Source organism: Pinus tabuliformis, chromosome 6 (genome assembly GCF_031772625.1).
Source record: "Pinus tabuliformis cultivar Carrire ecotype Pingquan chromosome 6, CPIR1, whole genome shotgun sequence".
NCBI lineage: Eukaryota > Viridiplantae > Streptophyta > Pinopsida > Pinales > Pinaceae > Pinus > Pinus tabuliformis.
The window spans coordinates 190,874,621-190,901,989 of NC_142292.1; the positions used below are offsets into that span (position 1 = coordinate 190,874,621).

The 27,369-nt window shown below is 39.3% G+C and overlaps 1 protein-coding gene across 3 annotated transcripts in view; it reads left to right on the forward strand.

Moving 5' to 3' along the window:
• LOC149258107 (K(+) efflux antiporter 4-like) overlaps nucleotides 1–27,369 on the forward strand; it is a 246,775-nt gene that overhangs the window by 52,845 nt on the left and 166,561 nt on the right. For 2 of the 3 annotated variants that reach the window (XM_089414678.1, XM_089414674.1), the window contains exon 2: nucleotides 8,906–8,949. In XM_089414678.1, the coding sequence (XP_089270804.1) occupies nucleotides 8,906–8,949 (44 nt within the window). The remainder of the gene's footprint in view (nucleotides 1–8,905; nucleotides 8,950–27,369) is intronic. The other variant, XM_089414676.1, reaches the window with a different exon arrangement.

Here is a 27,369-nt window from a genome sequence, read left to right on the forward strand (position 1 = left end):
TTGGTCCAAATTTTGTTGAAACTTTGGGATCAAGTTGCCACCGGAAAAAGAAACTTGCAAAACCACCAAGTATTCAATCCAAAAAACCCAGAGATGGATTTAGGGAAAATTAGGGCCAAAGAGATCCAACACTAGGCCAAGTAGGGCTAGGGTTGAGGGAAAAAGAGGCTAGGAGGCCAAATAAGGATCAAAGGAGGAAGGAGAAGGCCAAGTTGAAGAAATTTCAGCCCCCACTCTGGTTATCGATTTTCCTTATCACTCCATGCATTTAGTTTTAAATCCAAGCATGATAAAAATTCTGAACTCTGTAAATGATAATATTTTTCTGAAAACACAAATTTAGAGATTTCACAACTGCTGAAATTGCAAAAATAAAACACAGCAAAATTATGACAGCCACACATAGAAATAACACAGTGATTTTTGGTCAATGTGACCCTGGAAAAACCCCCTACAACTCTTGGGGAAAACCAGTTTGAGAGCTCTTCTTTATTTCTAAAAATGATTTTACAACGAAACTGAAATACACAGTAAAAATTCTAGCAAACCACAAATTACAACTTATCTCGATTTCCGTGCTTGAAGTCCACCTCGAAAATTGTGCCAATCAGCAAACAGTGAAAACAAAATTTTTACAGCAATAAAACAACATTAAATGTTGTATGACCAGCCTCGAAAAGCGTGCCAAGAACTTGCTATCCCTCTTCCTCGATTTATATGCCTTTCTCCTGTTGTATGGTTTTTCTTTGGGATACGTGCCAATAAATGCTGCTGCCCAGATTTGCTGAAATGTTTTCTTGCTACTCTCCTTCACTTCCTCACTGCTCAGAAATTCTCTCCTTGCTCTCTCTTCTCTTTCTCTCAAATGCTCATGAAAGAATGAATTGATTTTTTCCTTTTCTTCTCCTTTTATTCTCTAAATGACCTTTTGGGTTACCCTAAGATTTAATGGCTGAAATTCATTTAGATCTAGGGATGAGAATAAATGTGCATTTAATTCTCACTTTCAATTTTTTAACTCACCCACTTAAATAAAGACCCGCTTAGCCTTTTATTTCCATAGTCACTTTTTCACTTTCTAATTCTTCATTCACTTAACAAAGTCACCTTTAAAGTAGAATGTAACTTTAACACTTATAAAGTCACTTTTAAATTAGAATATAACTTTACCACTTATAGAGTCACTTTTAAATTAGAATGTAACTTTACCACTTATAAAGTCGCTTTTAAATTAAATTGACTTTACCACTTATAAAGTCACTTTAGGAGAAAAGTAAAAAATAAATTTGGACACTTTTCCCTAGGCCAAAGATCAAAGCCTTGGAACCACTTGTCCTCTGGTACCTAAATTTTAACACTCCCTCTTACCGAGGAAAGTGTTCCTCACGACTCCCATCTTGTCTCTGAAGTATACATGCTTGCCCCGTGGTAAGGCTTTGGTGAAAATGCCCGCTACCTGTTCATTTGTAGAAATGTACTCAAGCTTGACAACTCCCGTTTGGACATAGTCTCTAATGAAGTGATACTTGATCTCAATATGCTTTGACCTGTCATGAAAAACTGGATTCTTCGTGAGTTTTATGCAACTCTGATTATCAGTAATCGTTGAAGGTCTCAATGCCTGACCAAATAGACCAAACAACATCTTGCGAAGCCATATGGCCTCACAACTAGCCAAACTAGCAGCCATATACTCTGCCTCAGCTGAGCTCAATGCAACTGACTGTTGTTTCTGGCTGATCCACGACACAACTGCCGAACCTGACCCAAAACAACACTCGGAGGTACTCTTCCTATTTGAAGCACAACATGCCCAATCTGAATTTGTGTACCCTGCTAGTCTCATTCCATCACCCTGTCTATAATCCAGACCAAAATCCACAGTCCCCTGCAAGTAACGAAGAATGTGTTTTGCAGCTACCCAATGTACTCTCCTGGGCTCACACATGAACTGACTCATAATGTTAACTGCAAAACATATATCTGGTCGAGTGTTGACCAAATACATCAAACAACCAATCAACTGTCTGTATAGAGTAGGATCCACCAACTTGGAATCAGAAGCGTGAAGCTTCTTCTAGTTAGTGATCATAGGTGTAGACATGGGTTTGTAGTCCTCCATGTGAAATCTACTAAGAATATCCACAATGTACTTCCTTTGTCTCAGGAAGAAATGCCCCTTCTCCTGCCACACTTCCAATCCCAGAAAATAATGCATCAAGCTGATATCCTTCATCTCAGACTCTGAAGCAAGATCTCTCTTGCAGCCCTCAATGAGTGTCTCTGCACCAGTGATGATCAAGTCATCAACATACAACACCAGAATGAGAGGCTCCTCACCCACCACAATGAAGTATAGGTTTGGATCAACCTCACTCTTTGTGAAACCCAATTGCTGCAAGTATGTATCAATCCTCAAGTACCAAGCTCTAGGAGCTTGCTTTAGGCCATAGAGTGCCTTTTTCAATCTGCATACATGGGACTCCTTCCCATGCACCTCAAAGCCCTGCGGCTGCTCAATATAAACCTCCTCCTGAATGAAGCCATTGAGAAATGCGGTCTTCACATCCATCTGGTGGATCTTCCAACCTATCTCTGCAATCGATATAATGGAGCGAATAGATGTATACTGAGCTACGAGAGCGAAGGTCTCCTCATAGTCAACTCCCTCTACCCGTGAGAACCCTCTCGCCACAAATTGAGCCTTGAACTTCTCGATGCTGCCATCTGCAACATGCTTTATCTTGTAGAGCCATTTGGAAGTAACAACTGATTTACCTTCAGGCCTTGGCACTACCTTCCAAACATCGTTCTTCATAATAGAAGAATACTCCTCCATCATGGCCTCTCTCCAGACTTGCTGGCTGGTTGCCTTCTCATAACTAGAAGGCTCGGAGTCAACAATGCTTTTTACCAATGCCATGTAACTATAAAACCGCTTAGGTGGTTTACTCTCTCTAACCTGTCTCTTTGGCCCAGCAACTGATGTGGCCTCGCGCAAGGTACCTCGAAGCCACTTGGGCTTCCTCTTCCATGAGCATACTTCTCCCACCGGAGTGAAAGAATCCTCATCATCGTCAGAAGTCTGAACTCCTGAGGGCTTGTCAATTGACCTCATGCTTGAACCTGTGCCTGTAGATGTTGAAGTACCGTGCGAACTGTCCATTAGTGGACTACCTTGTGAACTGCCCTGCATGCTGTCCAAAGAACCACCCCCCTGACTCTGAGAGCCACTGCTCACTGATGGACCTGACACTATAATCGACGTACCTCCTGATCCCTGACCACTGGATCCCCGTGACTGACTCAGCTGCTCCTAAGGGTTTGGTGACTCTGGATACTCTAACTCCTATGACCTCCTCAAAGCTCTCTCCTCCTCGAACTTCACATCCCGCTTGACAACCACTTTCCTCTGCGCAGGAATATAAATCCGATAAGCTTTCGAGGTCTCGCTATAACCCATAAAGATGCCCTTGTCTGCTGTGGGCTTTAGCTTGGTCTTGTTCTCCTTGGGGACATAGGAATATGTTAGGCACCCAAAGATACGAAAGTACCCAACATTAGGCTTCTTCCCAGAAAAAGCCTCCTCCAGAGTCACATTCCCCATGGCACGATGTGGACTCCTGTTCTGCAAGTACACAACAGTGGTGCAGGCCTTTGCCCACAAAAATAAAGGTAACCCTTGATCATGAAGCATGGCTTTGGCAGCCCCTGCAATGGATCCGTTCTTCCTCTCTGCAACCCCATTCTGCTGGTGGTAGTAAGGAACTGTGAACTCCCCCCTAATGCCTGCCTCAGCACAAAAATCAACAAACTCACCAAGGGTATACTCCCCTCCATTGTCCGACCTAAGAACCTTGATCTTCTTACCTGTCTGGGTCTCCACAAGAGCTTTGAACTCTTGAAACCACTTGAAGACCTCACTCTTGGTCTTCAAGAAATAAATCCAGGTCTTCTTGGAGTGGTCATCGATGAATAAAACATAGTACTCATAGCCATTCAAGGATACATGAGACATCTGACCACTCACATCGGTATGAATCAAGTCAAGGATCCTAGTCGCTCTGTTGTCATTGCTGGGAAAAGGGGATCTGGCAAACTACCCCATAGCACATCCTCTACATACATCAAGGTGATCAGAATTGAAATCTGGCACACCAATGGTGATCTCCCGCAATGTACTCAAGGCCCCATGATACATGTGCCCCATCTTGCGGTGCCAAATCTCACACAACTTTGAACTGCTAGATCTGCTGTCAGTCCTGTCTCAGGTGCTGCTACACAATGCCATTAGGGGCTAGAATGAGAACTTGTACACCTTGGCATGGCGCACACCAATCTCTCTAGCTAAAGAAGCTGGAGTTCCCCTAGGATATATAAGCCCCTGCCTTCTCCTGAACAACACATCATACCCTCTATCCTCGAGTGCTGAGACGGATATTAGGTTCTTCTTCATTCCAGGCACATATAGAACATCTGACACTTTCAAGGGAGGTTTGGGTCCCCTATAAAATGTGAATGTCCCCACACCGACTGCTCTAACAATGCTGTCATCACCAAGTACTACCTCCATATCAATATCACCCTTTGAAAGCTCTGAGAAGTACGCTCTGACTCCTGTCATGTGGCGGGAAGCGCCACTGTCAACATACCAAATGCTAGAAGATGCTCTGCTAGTAGCGGGGAATGCACACTCCCTCTGAACCTGTATGGTAGGTGATCCTGCACTAGTGGCCTCACGAGCTATGAAGCCAAACTCTCTATCAAATCTCTTTGAGAAGCTCTCTATCTCTGCAAAAGCTGCTATGGGTTTGTCTTTCCCTTTCTTGTTCTTCTTCTCCGGACACACAACAGCATAGTGTCCCAACTTTTGACAATTCCAACATTTGACTTTGGAATAGTCCTACTCCTTGTTCTGCTGCTTGCCTTTACCTTTGCTTTTGCCTCCACTTTTGGAAGCTTGCTTCTTTGCTCTGCCCTTCTTGCCTCTTGCTAACAATGCCACATTGTCATCCTCCTCCACTTGTTTGGCTGCCTCAAGATGGTTCTTTTTGATCTCATTCTGAATGCAATCACCCACAACCTCTCCCAATCGGGAAGGTTTTGTCGTGCAACAATGCCATCCACAAAATTCTCCCATGTCTTGGGAAGACCATTCAAAGCAATTCTCACCAACTCAGTGGGTGCAATGATCTCACCTACGACTGCCAACTCATCTCTCACTGAAGTGATCTTTGTGAGGTATGCTGTAGCACTGTCAGTCTTAGCCATTTTAATGACCTTTAGTTTCTCCTTTAGGACCATTTTTCTGTTTTCATTTGAGCTCTGGTAAAGACTGGTCAAGGCTGTCCACATCTCATGTGCATAAGTCTTTCCTCTCACATGAGGAATGACATGGTCTTTGATTCCTTCCAGAATCAATCTTTTTGCCTTAGCATTCTTTTTGTTAAACTCTGCCAATTGTACAGGGTCAGCAGGTACTACTATTGGGGTCTGTGTGGTATTTACCATAATGCCCCAGACTTCTGCTTCCTCAAAATTGCTCTGGATTCTCTCCTTCCATGCACTGTAGTTGTTTTGCCCATCCAACCTGTCTTCAACTCTCAAACCCAAAGACATGTTTCACTGTCCTACCAAATTGAAATTTTCAAATCTGTGGTAAAGGTTTCTGTTTTCTGTGTAAAAATTAGCTTGCTGTAATTTTCACTTTGCTGTCCCAAACTGCACTTTTTAGCCAACCAATCTCTGATACCATGAAGAAATTTCAACCCCCACTCCGCTTATCAGTGTTCCTTATCACTCCAAGCATTTAGTTTTAAATCCAATCATGATAAAAATTCTAAAATCTGGAAATGATAATATTTTTTTGAAAACACAAATTTAGAGATTTCACAACTGCTGAAATTGCAGAAATAAAACACAACAAAATTATGACAGCCACACACGGAAAATAACGTAGTGATTTTTGGTCAATGTGACCCTGGAAAAACTCCCTACAACTCTTGGGGGAAACCAGTTTGAGAGCTCTTCTTTATTTCTGAAAATGATTTTATAGAGAAACTGAAATACACAGTAAAAATCCCAGCAACCATAAATTTCAACTTATCTCGATTTCCATGCTTGAACTCCACCTCGAAAATTGTGCCAATCAGCAAACAGCCAAAACAAAAATTTTTACAGCAATAAAACAACATTAAATGTTGTATGGCCAGCCTCGAAAAATGTGCCCAAAACTTGCTGTCCCTCTTCCTCGATTTCTGTGCCTTTCTCCTGTTGTACGATTTTTCCTTGGGATGCGTGCCAATAAATGCTGCTGCCCAGATTTGCTGAAATGTCTTCTTGCTACTCTCCTTCCCTTCCTCCCTGTTCAGAAATTCTCTCCTTGCTCTCTCTTCTCTCTCTCAAATGCTCATGAAAGAATGAATTGATCTTTTCCTCTTCTCTTCTCCTTTTATTCTCTAAATGACCTTTTGGGTTACCCTAAGATCTAATGGCTGAGATTCATTTAGATCTAGGGATGAGAATAAATGTGCATTTAATTCTCACTTTCTATTTTTTAACTCACCCACTTAAATAAAGACCCACTTAGCATTTTATTTCCATAGTCACTTTTTCACTTTCTAATTCTTCATTCACTTTAATAAAGTCACCTTTAAAGTAGAATGTAACTTTACCACTTATAAAGTCACTTTTAATTAAAATATAACTTTACCACTTATAAAGTCACTTTTACATTAAATTGACTTTACCCTTATAAAGTCACTTTAGGAGAAAAGTAAAAATAAATTTGGACACTTTTCCCTAGGCCAAAGATCAAAGCCTTAGGGAACTACTTGTCCTCTAGTACCCAAATTTTAACACAAGTAAAGTCAACGCTGGAGGGGGAAGGCCTAAAAGAGTGGATGACCAAGGCTTGATGGCAAACGACTAGGGTTTAGGGGCCTAAAGGCCAACGACTAGCCTTAAGGGTAGCCGTCTAGGGCTTTTGAGGGAGGTTGAGGCCTTGCGAGGCCATGACCAGGCCAAAAATGGCCTAAAACCCTCAGTGTAGGGCGAAGGAGGGAAGGTTGAAGCCCTAGGGTTCACGACCAGCGTTAAATAGGGCTAAAAGGCTGACATTGGGCTTTTTAGGGATGGCACAGAGGCTGAGGAGGGGGACGCTGGCCTTGGAGAGGTTGGGTTCGGGCCCAAGAGGCCTGAAAAATGAAATCCTTGCTTCATAATTTTTTTTCTCTTCCAAAGCTGAATTTTGTTGCAATTATTCCAATAGTTGGCCCTGCAAAATTTCTAGAGACTAAATATTGCCCTTGAGGTCCTAGATCTAGCTCTATTCCAACTTTTTTTGTTAATCTAGGTTTTCATTGATGTCAATATAGCATTGACCGAGATGTCAATATTCTTGAGATGGCTAATGATAGTCAAGACTCTTGTTTGACAAGGATACCATGAATGAAGATGTCAAGCCACTAAGATGAAGTCTTGTCCTAAATGCCTATTGTTCATAATGGATCACTGCACTATCATGATGACATATATGGTGACATTACATTTGATGACATGGACAATGAAGGAATTAGATCACTTGATGACATGATGATTAAAGACATAACAAGTGGAGACCTCAATGAAAAACACTTGGTGACAAAGAAGAAGCCCATACCGTCCTAATCATTTCTGCATTAATAAACGATGAGTCACATTAAAAAATATTTTTCACCTCCTGAGAGGAAGAATCTCATTATGAGACCTAGACCCTTTTTTAGAGCATAATTTTGCCTTTCCAGTGAGCTATTACACAACCTGAAACTCCAAGTGGTTTGAAAGCTATGAATATTTGAAGTTAATTTATTCAATCTAGACATGGAGCTGACCTGAGCAGCCTACACAAGTCGGCCTCCAAATAGAGGACATGACTGTTCATTTCAAGGACGGAAAGGGTATATAAAGAGAGGCTCGGACCTCTGTTTTCCTCAAGTAATTAGACATTTCTTGTGGCGGCAAGAGGCCCAAGCATTAACAATAGATAATAGATTTACTTGTCTTTTCTAGTTTCTAGTAGTTTTTATAACTGTTGACTCTTTCATATTTATTATGATATTTTTTGTAAACAATATATGACAATTTAAGTTTGAAGTTTGAAGTTGGCAATTATGACTCATTGGTAATAAATTATGAATATGATGCTTCGTGAAAGTTGAAAGTTGAAACACTTCATTTTAACTTAAATATTCTTTGTTATCGTTTGTTTACTTGGTAATGGTAATGGTTACAAGAACAAGTTACAACTTTAGCGATCAATGATGGTAAATATTATATATTGAATTTTGAAAGCTTGAAACTTTAAGATTGATGAATCGTGGGACTCGATATGTTGTATGTTACTAACTTGTGGACGTGGTTGATGAGGATTATAACTTCTAGATGATCCAGTTATATGGTTCAATCCATGTTTTTATTCTTTTTGTATCTAATTCATAATTCTACATGCTTTTGTTGACATATATGCATCAAAATATATAAAAATATTTATTATATAAAAATTTGCTCCTGATTCGCTCCCAAACCGGGAGCTTTCAAAAATGTCACTCCCCGCTCCCGCTTCCTCTCACGCTCCCCGCTTCCGCTCCTGCTCCCAAGTAACCTTGAATAGGCTATCTAGCATGGCTTATTGGCCACATCCCTGATAGTTTAATTTTCAATTTTATGACATATGCTGGGGGCAACTAATGTGCAGAAAAACATGCTATAAATGATATTGCCAAAGAAATAATATGCAAATTGTAGTGTCAACTACTTTTGCTAGAAGTCCGTGCAATGTATTCTTACAGATTCTTCTTGCCACAATTGCAATTTCTGAATCTTTTTGATCTAATCTGGTTGTATTTATTTTCTTTTTCTGTGGCAGGACCAGACGTAAGCAGTTTTAACAACAGTGTCACCGAGCAACAGGTTGACTTTTTGTACCTATTCAAGTTTTTTCTTCAAAAATTTCTGATTTTAATTGTTGCACAAGAAGAGTTCATGGCATAAAAAATATGACTTATATAATTGTTTAATTGGGCACTTGATTTTATGTGTTATTTTAAGAATAGACTGTAAACTCAACATATATGCGATAGCATAAGACGATTTCCAGAAACTTCTCCCATAAGATGGAGTTTCTAAGTGCATCAGCAGCTTGCTTTTGGTAGATCAGTGTGGAAGCATCAACACTGGTAGATATTGTTAACAAGGAACACATTCAGAAATTTTGCTTTTATCAGGGCAGAAAGCTGAAAGCATTCTGAAATTTAAAATAAATAAAAGTACAGAAAACAAATTTTCTCATAGGAAGTCTGGAACAGGCTGTAGCCTGCTAGTATGTTCCAGACCATGAGCTAGGAATTGGGGCTATTATGAAGGTAGCTTGTTAGTCTGGTCATTTTGCTGAGGTCATGGAAGAGATAATGGTAGAGAGTTCCTTGTCTTTAACATGCTACCTTGGTATACATTGTGGGACATGAATCAGACTAGATGTTATTGGATAAGAGAAAGCTTGTTTAATCAGGCGATTTTCTGTTCTCATTAAATATATTATTTGTTTGTAGCATATGCTATCAGTATTGTCACTTGTGTGCTGAGTGTAGTTAGATATCGAAAGTTTATTTGACTGGAGCCAAGACACAGTAAAAGGGGCATAACAAGCAAAATACATTTGTGGGATGGTGAAACAGTATACAAGGATTTTAAATTACATAAAATATCAAAACTTATTCAAACCCTTCAAAACTGAGGTTTAACTTCTGGTCACAGCATGCTTCTTAAGTGTCAATACCAATATTTCTCCACTTTTCCGAAGAGTTTTTTGTTTGTTGGAAAATGTAGTGTGGGAAAGTGTCCCAAAGAAAGAATGAGACACAGACCTTGGAAGAGTGTGGGATGAGCATGTTCCAACTAAGAGTCCAAATATAGTAGGGGAAAGACAAGGGAACCTAAACCTAGATGGAAAGCCACCACACTATCAAAATAAGGCTGAGCTAGGAATACTAATTTGGTAGATTGGAGTTGCTACCTGGGTTTTGAAAGAAACCAGGAAAACAGGGTAAAGGGAAAAAGGTAAGTCACTAAGTTAACCAAGACATTAATGTTTATTAATGACCTACAGGGTACAGCTGACTATGGACTGATATGTAAGTGAAGTAGGTTAATTGGAGCAGTAAATAAACTAGCTAGAGATTTGATGAAAGCAAAGAACGCAAGACTGATTTATTATCCTTTTTAGCATGAGTAATCTAATTAGTCTACTTGAGATAGATAAGATAATTTTATTAATGTCCAATGAATGACCATAAATAGGTCAATGGGACTGAAGGATACAACCAGTACGAGTACAATGTGGGAGTGCAAATGCAACTCCTAGAAAATGCCAAAGCTAAATCTAAGATAAAATGAAGTAAAGAAGGATACAATAATAGGATAGCCTCATAAACATGTATATAACTGGATCATGTAGAAGGCTAAGTGAATAAGTCCAGGCTTGGAGGTCAATTCAAACCATTTATACGCAAATATGAAAAAGTTGTCATTTTGTTAATTTTAGGTTATGTTCTATGCTTAAAGAAATTTATTTCAATTTTCACAGTGAGCTCAATATATTTTCCAGGTTAGTAATCACATTAGCATAATAGTAAATTGCAGATAGAACATAAACATAAATCGCAGAAGCAAGCCAAGACAAGAGGACACAAGATGTGGCACTAGCTAGGGACAAACCCCAATGTAGGGAAACCCTTGATCAATTCTTCTTATATGTTAGTTTGAGAGAGAAAGAGAGAGAGAGAGTACATATACAACAGAAGTCAACACTTTGACTTATCTAAATAAGAGCATAGATCATCTCTAAGAAGATGATACGTGAGGTAGCTGAATTCAGTTGAAAACATGCTGCTTCAACTGATTCTCCAAGGTGACTCCATCACCATGCTGCACCTATCATTGTGTTGCACCTCATCATCATGCTGCACCTCACTGTGCTGCACCATGCTGCACCCATCATCACTATGCTGCATCTCATCATGCTTCACTAATCATGACTGTACCCATCACTGTACTGCTGCACTATGCTACACCCAAATGCATGCTGCAATACCTCATCATCCTGCTGCTGCAATACCTCATCATGCTGATGCTGCAATACCTCATCATCCTGCCGCTGTATGCATTCATGCTGCTGCTATATGCCCATCATTACCATGCTGTCCCATTGCTGCTCCAATGTCCAACAAAACTGATCTATACCATGCTGCACCATCATATGCTGCACTGCACATCATGCTATGCATTGCTGCTCTTATGTGCACTATGCTGCACTGTACAACATGTACTCATAGCTGCTCCTATGTGCACTATACATCCTGCTATGTTGCTCCAAGTCTGTATAGGATTAGGGCTGACTGCGTCAAAACTTTGACCCAACACACTACACAATCGCTGCTGCAATACTATTGTACTGCTTTTCCTGGTTAGGGCATGTGCACGCTGCAACAATCCTTATCAGCCCACACAAACAACCTCCAAACAACTGTGGCCTAGTCAAGGTAAAGTGCTGCCTTCCATATGTTGCTGTTTTGGGCATATGGCAGCCTCTCAAGCCTACATGCAACCCTGTTCTGCGACACCCTACCAACCCTCCAAAACAATCATACCTTGCCTCTTTCTGTGACCTGCCTGCTCCCTTCTTCAAACTCGGCTCGACTGTAGCATAGAACAACCCTCCATTAAGTCACCAAGAGGCTCCAACAGCCCTATGACACCGATGTTGTCCCTTTCTTTTTTGCTGGTTAGGGCATCCTTTAAACAACGAGTTAGAGAGCCTCTTTACTACGGTTAGGGTATCTCTTTTCCAATGTCTAAGGGCTGTCTCAAATACCGTATGAGGGCATCTAGGGTATGATAAGGCTGCGTTTAGGGACAACTGTTAGGCCTCCTTCACTGTGCTAGATCTCCCTTTGAACTGTGGCCAAACCTTCACAAGACCTGTAGCTGGGGAATCCTTTTTTTACCGCGAATAGGGTCTCCTTCTAGACCTGTGTTTAGGGCTTCCTCCTCTTAGACTTCTTTTCCACTAAAACCCAAAACAAGTGGAGAGAAATCAAGAGTGAAGTGTGTACACAAATGACTATCAACTTATCAAGTCACTTCCTTTTATACTAAAATGTTGAGCACACATGGGGGTTATTTGGTTGCTGGTCGACCTTGACGAATTGTCCCATAACACAAATAAATTCATATCTCCATAAATACTTATCAGAACCGGATGATCTTTAGATCAATCCTACATCTCTCGATGAGAGGGATCCAAGAAAAATATTAGTTGCCATAAATAAGATGACCCACATGGAGTTTGGCCCTAGTTGCCAATTTTAACACATTTATATAGCAAGGAGTGCATAATATGATAATACCAAAATAGCACTTAGTGCAATACATGTCTGAAACAAAATATATCAAGATACATGCTCTAAATGGCCTTTGAAGTCTAAAAATAAGCATAGTACTAAACTACAATACTATTAATACTAAATTACTAATCAGAATCAACATTCTCATCCTTGCCCTCGTATTCATCCTTAGAATTAACAGTAGAAAATTGAGGATGTATAGTGGGATTTTGACTTGATTCCCTAGGCCTTGAAGGTGGAGCAGGAAGTGGGTCCATGTTCATCCAAGAAAGATCTTCATTGTCAAATGTTGGTTCTTGGGTCTCCACAACCCATTTTGATGATAGATCAAAGTCATCCAAATTTATGTTGCTTGATTCAGGTGTCTTGTTCAACAACTGGTTTCGCCTTAACTTGAGGTTATATTATACATAAACCATGTCATTCAACAAGTGAAATGGGTCCCAACTAAGAAAAATAATTAAAAAATCAACAACTAATTAAAAAATCAGTTGAAATGGGCCCCAACTAAGAAAAATATTAAAAAAAATAAAAATAAAAAAATCGCTTGAAATGGGTCTCGTTACCACTCAAACTAGCAGGGGACCTAAGGGAAATCCCTAAAGGGCAAATGCTAGGCGAAGGACAACAAATGGAGTCTTAGCCCACTGTCACCTCAGCTAAGGCTCCCTTCTATTTACGGACTTTTAGTAATGGGAGGAGACATGATATGTATGGAGTCACTAATGAATGATAAGTCAATGGATACGAGTGACCCAGACCCTTTCCGAGAAGGTTTTGAAGGATGGAGCTTTCTTGCTTTCTAAGCAAGGTACTTTGTGCTTCTAGGGAAATGAAGAGGATTTTGGGGGTTAGGTGTATGAGAATGGGCTTTGAAAGGAGTTCCCCACACCCAAAATCCTTGTTAAGGTTGGTATCCCAGATGTTTCTTGAAGAATGGTCCTTTGAAGGAGAGGGACCACACGGGGCCAAGTGGACTTGATCTAGGGTACGAGGAAGGTATGAAATAATCAATGATTTTCTTACCCTAGACAAGGTGGGAAGGATCAAAGTAAGTATTTCACTCAATGATGTTGCTTTGACCCTGGGAAGTACTAGCCTTTGGGATGGGAGGGCAAGTTTTGGTCCCAGAGCTACTGCTTGGCTTTTCTCCCAACTCCACCGTCGGAATGTCTTCAAATTTGGAGGAGGGCTAGAGGAAGGCCAGCGCATGGGACCCTAGGAGATCAAATTTTTTTAGTGGCTAGCTTGTCGGGAAATCAATGCCCCAGGCACCCCAATGTGGCTAGACTCGGGAGAAGGTGAAAGAATAAGGGTTTTGGTGACCACCTTTGGTAGATCAGTGCCTTAATCTTTGGGAGAATGGAGTCTATGTTGAATATGTGTAAGATTTCTTGGTTCTATTATGTAAATTAATCCACTCTGTAAATTAACTAAAAAGCAAAGGGCATGATCATAGATCATGCCCATTCGTCATGAGGCACCCAAGGTTGTATTTAAGCCAAGGGCCTCCCACATTTGTAGCATTCATTACTTCATTAATAATAAATATATAAAATTCTGTTAATTTATGAGATAATCGCTCCAGGTGGTATCAGAGCCAACCGCTGTCGCAACTCTTGTTCGCTGTTCAACCACCGTTCACTGCTCCTTTTTCGCTTCTCTTGTTCGTTGTCTTCCACCGTTTCGTTCTCATTTCCGCCCCATGCCTCACTGTTCACCATTCCGCTCTGGTCACTGTTCCGTCCCAAACCCCTATCGTTCCTATTCCCCGCCTTCCGTCGATCGTTTAATTGCTATTTGACCTTCCCGTCATGTCTTTCCACCGACCAACTTTTCAATTATATCGTATAACTTAAATGTTGCCATATGTAATTTTGTTATATGGTAATTATATAAATTATAATTAATAGTTATATAAATATTATATAATTTAATTACAAATTGAGTCATACATATATTTGATTAATAAATTAAAATATATATTATATATTAAAAAAATTATAATATATTATATATTAAAAAATTATAATTAAATTAATTAATTTTATTTAATTATTTAAAAAAAAATTTAAAAAAAAATTCTGATTTTTTTTTGGGATCAAGTTAAAAAAAAGAGTTAAGCTATATAAATATACTCTGCCTTAGACCCGTGCGATGACTTCATCAATGTCAATGGTCGATTTCAATAAAGGATTGTTAGACCTTGAGACACTCTAGGATACAACAAAGAGAATAGAGAATAAGCTTGAACAGAACCAGAACGAATTAAAAAGGATCAGGCAATCATTTCAGATAAGGTGGATCAAGCGATGGTATTGTTGACCTGTATTTGTGACAAAATGAAGGTTACACTCGATCAAATACCCCAGAATAATGAAGCTACTAAACATCTCAATTCTCCAGATTCATCAAACTCGTTAGATTCACATTAGAAACCAGAGTCTCCAAAGACATCTTCCATGCCTAATCAAGAAAATAGTAACACGAATTTTCAAAATAGGTAGCTCTGGAATCCATACACCAATATGCTGTTTTCAAATCAATACACCTTCTTCGCTTCATCGATAGCTACATATCAACGAAGAGCAAAACTCGAATTCTCCAAATTTGACGATAACGAGAAGCGCAGTGTGGCATGGTTTAATAAAGCAGAAGAATATTTCGAGATTGACGGTATTGACAATGATGACGAAAATATCAGGCATGCATCCATGCAAATGGAAAGAGAAGCATATAATTGGTATATGTGGTGGAACAAGATGACACTTGCTATCAGTTGGAGGAAATTAAAAAATGCGTTTTTTAAAAGGTTTCAAGGTGTCAAGGAGAGTTCTTCTCAGCACTCACCAAGCTGCAACGAAAAGGAGATGTGGACGAATACACTCGAGAATGGGAAACTTTAGTTGCGCGAGTACCTGGATTATCAGAAACTCGTCTCATTCAATCGTACACCATGGGACTTAGATCCCATCTCCAGACTGAGGTCGAGCTTCATGACAACACTTCTATAGAGGTAGCGAGACAAAAGGCAAAAGCTGCTGAAAAGAAACACGAAAAAATGTAGTGGCCGAAGGTTGAAAGAGTATATTCGAGACGAAGATTTTTCCAAGCTAGAACATAGATAATACTAAATATGTTCCACCACATCTTCTTGAAGGAGAAAAAACTAATTTGGAAATGCAAAGAATGAAAGAAGGTAAGTGCAAACGCTGTGGCAAAAAATGGGACCCTAAACATAGGTGTGCTAAAGGAAAAGAAACCAAGAACCTATATACATGTGAAGCAATCAATGTTTCAGACAATGAAGAGTCAGATGTAGAAGAAATTGAAGATTCACCACAATTTTCTCCACAGCCAGATGATGAGAGCATTCCACAAGTATCATTATCGGCTATGGAAGGTATATCACAACCCCAGACATTAAAATTAAAAGGAAATATTAAGACGAATAATGTAATGGTTCTGATCGATACCGGTTGCTAGCACCCACAATTTTTTGGACTCAACCATTGTGAAAAGACTCGACATTTTCACATCTCCCATGCCCAACATGAAGGTTATGGTAGTTGACGATAAGAAAATTGAAAAGGAAGGGAAATGCCATAAAGTCAAATTGCAGATTCAAGACTATAATCTAAAATCTCCGTTCTGCACTGTACCCTTAGGAGGAGTGGATGTGGTCTTAGATATCCAATGAATACAAACCCTAGGCACTTGCTCTGCCAACCATCAAAAGCAATTTATAAAATTAAATGGGAAGGGCAAAAATACAAGTTATATGGGTTCCAACCACTTGAGAACCAAATTGTATCATCATCCTAGATGATGAAAATGATTCGGAGTACAGTGTCATCAATTAGAAATGTTAACTTCGAATCTGGTCAACGAAGAAGCACCAAAAGTCCAAGAGCTAATCCAAAAGCACGAAAAAGTATTCCAAGACCTTCCAATGAAGATGCCTCCTAAAAGAGAAATCGAGCATACAATAAAAGTCAAAGCAGGATCAAATCCTATCAACATCAAATTGTATCGATATCCACATCATCCAAGGACATGATCAAGCTACAAACGAAGTTTGATCAACAAGAGAGAAGGCTTAAAGAAGAAATTATCTCCTTGAAGATGCAACTTGAACAAGCAAGAAAATTGTAGAAGTGACCAAATCCAGATAAAATGGAAGGAAGAAGATTGGAAGAAGCATGAAGAAGAAGTTGTATCATTAAGGGTTGAAGTCAACAAGCTCAAGTCCAAAGAAGAAGTTGTATCAAAGAAGATGCAAACACCAAGTCCCCAAAGGAGAACTTTGAAGAAAAACTTGAAAGCAGAATGTTTATCCTCAAAAGGCTGAGAGAAAAGCAAAGAAGCGTGAAGTTGCTAATCCAAGAAGTTATGCTAATGTTCTCAAAAAGACACCTTATGAAGAGGTGCAAGTTGCAACAAAAGACTAGACCTTCTGCCAGGCAGAACAATTTCAGAAGATCATCATGGCAGTCCAACTTATCAAGGTACCCAAGTATATTTCTTGGTTATTGTTATTTAGGGATTGCAAAACTTATAGCAGGATTAACTACAAAGGATATCATCAAAACCCGAGAAGATAGTTATACAATGTTCCACCAAGGTTCCGGGACGAGGGGGCGAGGGAGCGAGGATACGCAGGAGCGGCCTATACAAAAGCTCCCCGCCAATTTTTAGGAAACGTGGGGGGACGTCAAGGTCTTAAAAGCTTATAAATATAAAATATAATTTATAAATTGAGTCCACTATGACAATTGGGTTTGAATTGAAAAGCTGCAAAGCATGATCATTGATATGAATATCATTATCTAATATCATATAAATTTAAAATTCTAATTTATAATCATACATCATACATTATGATTAAAGTTTAAACCATATTGATGTTCCACTTCCTACTATGAACATTGAATACTGAACAATGAATATTGACATAAAATTATAAAAGTCAAGTCTGATACATCAAGAGTCAAAATTTTATAGAGTCAGAATAACATAAGAACATCAACATATCGAAAGATAAACGAGCATAATTTTGCTCAAGCCTCAAGGTAATGCCCTGCTAGTCTCTGCATCTAGCTACTGCATGAATAAATAAGGATCAACCATATCACCATCTAAATCTGAATCACTAGCATTCTCAAACATGCTAAGTGGCACACCAACCAACCCCATTTGTCTCTCATCAAGTCTCTCCTCCATATCTATCTGTGCATCATCCTCTGGATCAACATCCCATCGTGTTGCTGGTCCCTTCAAATACTCAGGTATCTTCATATGCTCAAGACGTAGGGCACTGTGCACAACAACTAACTTCTCCGCTCTTTTAGAGGTAAGCTTGTTCCTCTTGACAGGGTGGATGAAGCTATATGTGGACCAATGCCTCTCTGTTGTAGAGGAACTAGGAACGTCTTGCGAATAGAGTGAGGGGCCAGGGCGAATAATGAATTAAATTTATAAGAAAATGAATTGAAACCCTAAAGTATTAAAACTAATGTTAAATTTTAGTTATAAACAAAAGTTTATTTAAAAAAATCATGCCCCTCGACCCCCTACGTCCCCCCTCGTCCCCCCTCGACCCCCCACGTCCCCCCTCGACCCCGCCCCCTTGACCCCCCACGACCCCCTTTTCAGAAATGACCCCTCAACACAAAGAAACGTCCCCTTGGCACGTCCCCCTGTGTACCCTGTTTTTTGGGAGCGTGGGGAAACGACCCCTTCTCGTCCCCAAGTCCCCGGAGCGCGGGGGAGCTAGGAAACTAGACCCCTAGGGGTGGGGGCGAGTCCCCGTGGAACACTGCAGTTATAGAATGTTCACAAAAAGACAAGTTAGAAACCTTAATGGATTCTCCAGCAAAAGGTACACAACATTTGCTTCATTATTCAGGTACAATATAGAATGCTTTAAATGCCATAACCTTGGACATATTGCACGAGACTACCGATGTGACATGAAGTGGACTCTTAAGCAGATTAGGCAAGAAAGCAAACCCACTAGGGTTTGGAGAAGAAAACATGTCGAGCAAGAAGAAGGAATATCGTCAGGGGGAGCAGTCCCTCCATGTAGGCTCATAAAGCCCAAATGTCATGTCTCTTGACCCTCTCCAATTTGTATATATAGAGGTTTCCTCCAACCTCATTTGACACAAGAAAAGGACTTCATTTCATAGTAATTTATGTCTGAGACAACCGAGGTTTTGGAGGAGGATGTAGAGCTACTTGTTTTTGGGTTTCTCTTCTACAACAGGGCCGAGATTCTATCTGATGGACAACTGTAGGACTTAAGGGAAATTCTTGGCACTGTGTATGGGTGTATTTGTTATTGCAGGACCAAATTCAAGTGCAGTAAATGAGGCCGGCTTTTCTGGGATGAATAATAAGGAAGAAATTCATCCTTTGCATCAACACACTTCAGATCTGCTGCTTCAGGAAGGGCTGCAGTTTTTCTCTTGCATAGATCAGGAAGCCGAGTAGCTTATCTTGGGTCCAGACCAGCCCTTAGGGCCAGCAAAGGGCAGTTCCTGTATGCCAGGGTTAGCCACAGTTGAAAGGAAGTGCTATGGATTGGTTGAGTGAGACAGAAGCATACTGTAAGCAGCCCTAACCAGACCACGAGTAACTTCTGTTGACAAAGTGCTGGAGTTGCAGCTTTTGAGCCACTTTCTTATCTAAGGTTGGAATTTCAAATTAGCAAGTCATTTTCACTTTGATCTATTGTACTCTCTCTCTGCTGAACATTTGATATTGATAATAAAAAGATTTGATCAAGGGTTTTCCCCATCTTGGGGTTTTTCCCTGGCTTGAGCCATATTATGGTGTCCTCTTGTCTTGGTTTGTCGTCATCATTTATTGTATATGTTCTTTCTTTGGTTACTGTCAATATGATAATGTTTCATGTGATTGTTAATGGATTAATAAATGGGCTATTATTGAATATTGAAGCAACTCTCCTAAGCAAAGAACATGTTTACTCAAAATTTAACATGGTATCAAAGCTATGGAGAGGACAAGCCCGAGCAAGAGTAAAAGCAATCTCTAAAAGAACATCTTCTCAGTTTAAGGCTTCATGGACTGAGCTCCTTGTGGCATTAAATCAAATTCTGGGCATGACCTCAAGCCATGATCACTATGATTAAGTCGAAAACCTCATCAAAGAGTTCGTGATAATAGGACTATCTCTCTTTATTTCTGACTGAGTTTAGAGACTCTCCTGTGCATTTATTTGTGGAAGGATATTCTGTATGAAGATCAAAATCTTCTGTGACTCTAGAGATAGGGTCAAGCCACTGTGGTGCCTTGCTTGAAGGGTTACAGTTGTTTTGGAGGACCGAAAACATCAAGCATGTAGTTGGTGTGACAAGTTTCATGCCCAGGCATTCGCATTTGTATGGTTTCTGAAGATCAACAAGGATCATCAAAGGGCATTGTTGAAAAGAATTAAGGTCTAGCCAAATTCGAATTGTTTTGTGAAGAACTCATTAATCTTTGCAGACCTGTGAGGGCTGTACAACAAAAATCATGACTAGCCAAACAGTGAGATGCTAGCTAATTGATAGTGACATCTTCACTAGTATATATATATTCATATTTGAGGGAAGTAAAGCCGACTTGACTGAAAAAATTAAGCCAACCGCACTAGTTAGTGATTCAGAATTTTTGCATGGTGGAAGCCGCATTGAAAAGACTGTGGCATCAGTCCATTGCTTACAAAGGATCCTAGCGTGAATACATATCTACCTTCAGCTCAGATTAAGCCAACTCGCGTAGTCCTAGACGAATTGTATAAAAGTGATTACAGTTTCAGATAATGGTCTTTTATGAGAATTTTTGATACGTATTCATCTGCTTCAACACCATTGCCTACAGTAAGGACAGAGTGCATCATTTGCTACACAATAGATTTTCATCATTGTGTCATCCTTGTAGCAGTAAGGGCTTCAAGCTTAATTATTACAGTAGTTTGAAGTAGCAGGGTTTTGAAGAAACAAATATTTGTTGGTTGACTGATCTGTGGCTGAAGCAAGTGTCTGGAGCTTATTCCTTGAGGCTAATCCAAGAATTTGAGGCTGATTGGTGATGCCCTAATCATATTCTCAGTAAACTAAACCGAGACACATCCTTTGGTCCATTCTGAAGTATAATTGTGAGATTTCTGAGACACTTGTGAGCAGCCTTGATGAAATTTAGCAGGGCATGTTACAAGGGACATTAATCCCAGCTCCTCTCAATTTTTTGAAGTTTTAGATTGTTTGTTTATAAGGGTTTTGTGCCCCAAATCCACAGGTCTGTAAACCTCAGAAGATGATTACAAGGAACAGTTCTTAAGCTTAATGGTGGGCTGGAGCAATTGTTGTTTTGGCTTGAACACTCTAATGAATGATGGTTTAAGGGTATCTAATGGGCATCTGTGGTTTCTTCTGATGCGAAGTCAACCTTGTACATCAGTTGACTGCTCAGGCATCTATATAAGTCTCTGATTGAATAAGGGTAAGAGTTTTTCAAGGTCAAGGATCCATCTTCATCAATTTAGGCAGAAGTATCAGTTCTTAAAGTGAAGGCAAAATATCGGAAGCAATATTAGAGGCACAACATCTTCATCAAGACAAATCAAGCATCGAAGGAGGTCACCCTGGCATTTCTAGTTACAACAGTACTTCAATACACATGAGGTATGATTTTTGCATGAGTTAGGTACTATTGAGATGACATCATATTTGCAGTCAGACATATATCGACATCATCATACATACATACAGTTAATATTAGAAAAAATATTGGTATGTGTATGGCGTCCTTGCAGTCCAATGGCCGTTATGGTATTTTGGCAAGTCATTGATATATGGAAATCCTGATCAAAGTTGGGATCAAGTTATGGCCTTGGACATTTATCTCTCTGGTGAACTTTGGTACAGAAGAACTTAGCAATTATCAACAAGATATATATTTTATTAACAATAAAAAAAATGAGTGGATCCTTTACAGAGTGAGAGGCCCAAGCTTAAATACAGCCCTACATGCCTCTTGGTGAATGGGCATGATCAAGTTATGGCCTTGGACATTTATCTCTCTGTTGAACTTTGGTACAGAAGAACTTAGCAATTATCAACAAGATATATATTTTATTAACAATAAAAAAAATGAGTGGATCCTTTACAGAGTGAGAGGCCCAAGCTTAAATACAGCCCTACATGCCTCTTGGTGAATGGGCATGATCTTTGATCATGCCCTATGCCCAAACTAATAGATTACAGAATAATTAATTTTTATATAACATTGCCTTCCTCCCAAAAAGATGCTTTGTCCTCAAAGCATACATAACGATGGATGTTGTTGACGAAACACTTAAGGTCTCCCAAGAAGCTTCTTCTTCTGGTAAGTTTTTCCACTTGATCAAGTATTCTTTGATTACTCGTGATCACAACTTCCTTTCCATGCTGGATATGATACATTTTGGCTCTAGAATAACCCTTCCTTTGTCATCTAAAGTCGGAAGTGTTGTCTATGCGGATTGATGTTCACCAAGTGCCTTTTTGAGGTAGGATACATGGAAGGCATTATGAACACAACTTTTATCAAGAAGGCTTAAACTGTATGCGACTTGGCTGATTTTTTTGTTGATCTAATATGGTCCATAAAACCGTGGTGCCAATTTATTTTTTCTTTTTGTTTTAAGGACAACTGCTTGTATCGCTGAAGTTTGACAAATACCCATTCACCAACTTCAAATTCTCTCTGTTTTGTTTTGGTCAGCGTGCTGCTTCATATGGTTTCTTGAATTATTTAGATTTTCTTTTAGAGTTTGGATGACTTTTTGGGTTTTTTCTAATTGGTTTTTAACAGCTGGTAGTTTCGTTTGGATGATAGCAAAGTCCTTCCATTTCGAAGGTTTGTACCCGTACAAAGCTTGAAATGGAGTCATTTTAGCTAACGTGTGGTAAGTAGAATTGTACCACCATTCAACGAGGTGTAACCATTGAACCCACTTATTTTGTTTGTCTGTGGCATAACAACGTAGGTAGGCTGTCAAACATTTATTGGCAACCTCTGTTTGACCATCTGTTTGAGGGTGGTAAGCAGAACTCATGTTGAGGTAGGTTCCTATATGATTGAAAAATTCCTTCCAAAAATTACCCTTAAATTTGGCATTTGTATTGCTCACAATGACCTTGGGAAATCCATGTAATTTGTAAACATTTTTTGCAAAATATGTCAGTGATTTGTTTTGCTGAGTCTGTTTTCCTCATTGCAATAAAATGAGCACACTTGGTGAGTTTGTCAACTACTACAAGAATTTTATCCTTGCCGTTAGACACAGGTAAACCTTCAATAAAGTTAATTGATATTTCCTCCCATTTCTGATTTGGGATGTTGAAGGGATGAAGGTGTCCGGGTGTCATAATATTTTCATTTTTATTCCTCTGGCATTTATCGCATTCTGCTACATGTTTTTGAATATCCTTACTCATTCCCTTCCAAAAGAATGACGGGCGTGCATTATAGTAGGTTTTAAAAAATCCTACATGTCCGACTAACAGTGAATCATGCAACTCTTTGAGAACCTTGATTTTAAATTTGGAATCTGCATTCAGATAAATTCTTCCCTTGTACCATAGAATATCATTCTTCCATTCAAATTTTGTATCCTGAGGAAGATTATTAATTATAGCAATTGTTTCTGGGTCTTTTGCATATTCACTTCGAATCTCATTAAGCTATTCGGTCACAACCACTGAAACTGCAAGTAATGATGGTTCTTCATCTTTCCTTGACAACGCATCAACTACTACGTTATATTTCCCTTTCTTATGTAATATATCCATGTCAAATGTAGCGATTTTTTCTATTCATTTTTGTTGTTTTGTACATAGCGTTTTTCGCTGGAGGAGTTGCTGAAGCCTATTATGATCAGTTCATGTTAAGAACTTACTTCTTAAGAGATATTCTCTCCATTTGGCTAATGCGTGCATAATAGCAAGCATTTGCTTGTTGTAGGTAGACTTGAGACGTTTTTGCTTATTGAGCTTTCTGCTTGCAAACACGATTGGGTGACCATCCTGCATTAGTACAACTCCTATGCCAAAACCTGAAGCATCACATTCAATTATAAATGGTTTTGAGAAGTTTGGAGTTGCCAATACAGGGGCATTAGACTTAACTCCCTTCAAGTCTTCAAAACACTTTTCTGCTTCGTGGTTCCATCAAAATGAGTTCTTATTAAGAAGGTTCGATAGGGGTACAGTTATATGGGCATAGTTTTTAATAAATCTTTGATAATACCTGTTTAATCCTAAGAATCCTCTTAGCTTGGAGATATTAACTAGTTTGGGCCATTCCCTTATAGCCTTGATCTTGTTAGGATCTACTTTAACTCCTTCCTTGGATATTATATGTTCGATATATTCTACTTCTTCCTTCCCAAAAGTGCATTTGGACTTCTTGGAATAGAATTCATGCTCTTCGACATAGTAAGAACTTTCTCCAAATATTGTAGGTGCTCCTTCCAATTTTTACTATAAATTAAAATGTCATCAAAGAACACTAACACAAACTTCCTTAGATATGGACAAAATAACTTGTCCATAGTAGCTTGGAATGTTGCTGGAGCATTCGTTAAACCAAAAGGCATTACTTTAAACTCATAATGACCTTCATGTGTTCGGAACACAGTTTTTGCTACATCTTCCAATCGTATTCTAATTTGGTAATATCCTCACCTTAGGTCCAATTTGGAGAAGTATTTAGCGCCATGTAGTTCATCGAACATTTCATCGATAAAAGGAATTGGAAACTTGTTTTTAATTGTTATTTTGTTTAGTCCTCGATAATTGACGCATAATTTAAACGATCCATCTTTCTTTCGAACTAATACAACTGGAGCGACATACGGACTTTTACTTTTTGAGATGATGCCACACTTTAAAAGATCTTGGACTAATCTTTCAATTTCAATTTTTTGATGATGTGGATATCGATATGGTTTGATGTTGATGGGATTTGATCTTGCTATGACTTATATTGTATGCTCGATTTCTCTTTTAGGCGACATCTTCATTGGCAGGTCTTGGAATACTTTTTCGTGTTTTTGAATCAACTCCTGTACTTCTGGTGATTCTTCGTTGACCATATTTGAAGTTAACATTTCTAATTGATGACACTGTACTATATAAGCTGGTGCTTCCTTCCAAATCATTTTCATTATCTGGTATGATGATACAGTTTTGTTTTCAAGTGGCTGGAACCCATAATAATTTTATGTAATTATATAACTATATAATATGTAGTTATACAACTATATATCATATAATTATAATATGTAATTAGGTTTTGGTTATGGCAAACAAGACAAGGACGTGGTTGGGATTCACGAGAGAGGAGAGAACGGTGTAATCCGGGACAGAATAGCGTGTCGTTTCAGCGAGCGGAAAGAAAGTCATGGATGGGGACAGGACAAGGCACGGTGACGTCGTCGGTAGTTAGACAAGGTTGCGAGAATGCACGAGACGTCTGTCGGAGAGTCCACGAAAGTTAGCCAACGTAAGTTTGAATAGGAACGAAGACATGACGTGGGCACAGACGAAAGTTTGAATAGGAACAACGAACAACAACAGGTTGACAAGAATGCGAAGGGGGAGAAGGGAACAGATGACATCGGAATGACTGAGAGGGAAACGGTGTGGAGGCAGGTAGCAGTGATGGTCGTGGATCGTTGACTCACTGGTCGGGCGAGAGAGCAGGCGGCGGGCTGAAGGCAGGTACAACGACAATGGAAGGTACGGTGGTAGCGGATTGAACAACGATAAGGTCCAAAGGATCTAACCCGCTTTGATACCAGATGGTACATAAGAACTCAACAATTATTAGCAAGATATATATTTTATTAACAATAAGAAAATGAATGGATCCTTTACAGAGTGAGAGGCTTGGGCTTAAACATAGCCCTACGTTCCTCTTGGTGAATGGGCATGATCTTTGATCATGCCCTATGCCCTAATTAAACTAATAGTTTACAGAATAATTAATTTATATATAACAAACTTCCAACTCCTCTTCAAAATCCTCATCGTAGAAATAAAGGAAGAGTCATAGTTCTCGTATTGTTCCTAGAACAATTGCATTCATAAAGAAAAAGGAGTCTAGCCTCCTATGCATAAAGGAGACATAGTACAATGGATCATTAGTAAAAGCTCATCACATTGTTCTTCAGTTTCAGACACTAGCTCAAAAGGATTAATGCATCTGTACATTCTACCGAGATAAATGATGGTAATATACGTTTCTATATGAGAGCCATTGACATTCTCAGCTCAATATCAGTTGAGCCAACTTATGAAGATTTTCTGACTTACTGTAGCTACATGCATTAAAAGGTGAAAGCATCTTATTCTAGTAATAAAGTTAATCCTTCCTCCATTTTGAAGAAAAAATGAAAGCTTCAATACAGACATAGGAATCTTCAAGTAGTAGAGCAGAGAATCTGCTGAAGACAAGTCTCTAGGATAAGATCTTGAATCTCTCAAGCAGGAATGGTCTTCCTGAAAGTATAAAGACCTGCAACTATCAAGGATATAGCCCTGTGCTGTGAAGATTCTTGGTCATATGCGGCATTAGTTCTACTATGTGTGGCACTACCCTATGTATGACATCTCAGGAAATGTGAATCAACATCATTTATGTTCTCTTTTCAATCCAACATCATGTATGCTATCGTTACAAGTCCGACAACTATGATGATATGCTGATGACAGTGTTATAGTCTTGTTCACACCTGAAGTTGTGAACAAGATAGATACAAAGTTTGGATAACCTATCTTTTGAAAGATCATCTACTATGAAGAAGCTACAGGGATTTGACAATATAAGAAATTGCAGCACCCTTGACTTTGATAAGGGGTGCAACACACTTGAAGCTTTAAGAATAGCTAGGAGAAGAAGTGCATGGCACTTTGCAATAGTTCTTTGTATCAATCCCTATTAGCATGAAAACAAAGAAGAAAGTGTGATGAGCAAAAGATCCTTATTTTGGCATCTTGGTTGCATTAAGTCAGGTCCTATAGATATGGATGCTCGAAAGACCCTTCCTCATCATGGTTTGAGTAAATTAATACGTTGGTAGCTGTCACCTAGCAATGAAGGATCATACAATTGTGTTGAGATAATCTCATGTGAATATTTATTCTCCTTGGTTGAAGAAGGGCCATAATGACTCTACAAAACTTTTTCTTCTTTGACTTGAAGCTTCCTAGAAGTTTGTTTCTCTCATATGAAAAGCTCATGATTAAAGGATAAATGATCACCTAAAGCAAGACTTCAGAGGGATCTATAAAATCCCTGATGACTTTGCTTGTCCGATGATTTTGGATGAAAGCAAGTCATGTAAGTTACAATAGCTCCTAATGTTGTTACCTTAAAGGCTACATGTAAGCTGCATGATTATGATTAGATGATTTTTGGCACATGGATTAAAGGATTAATAACAGGTTGCAGATAGCTCAATGGTCATGTTTTGGGCAAAGGTTACTTTCCCAATACTCAGAGGGAGCTATGATGTTTATTGATAATGTCTGTCCTACATAAGAGGAAGTTGAATTTTAAATTCAAGTTTGTCTTCCTTCAGATAGAGGCTGAAAGTCATGGATAGACCCTATTAAGAGGGTCCCAATTGAACATGGAGCTCTGGGAGCTCTTGGGGGCTTGGGGTACTTCTTGATGCTATGAGCGACCATAGGGTGAGTGGTTCACCTTCCCCTATAGGTATGCTAGGTACAAGGTGAGTGGTTCACCTTCCCCTGTGATACCTCATGATGATATATGACACATTGGGTGAGTGGTTCACCTTTCCCTATGGTGGTTGTCATGTGTGTAGTGTGAGTGGTTCAACTTCCCCTACGCTTGATGAGATATGCATAGG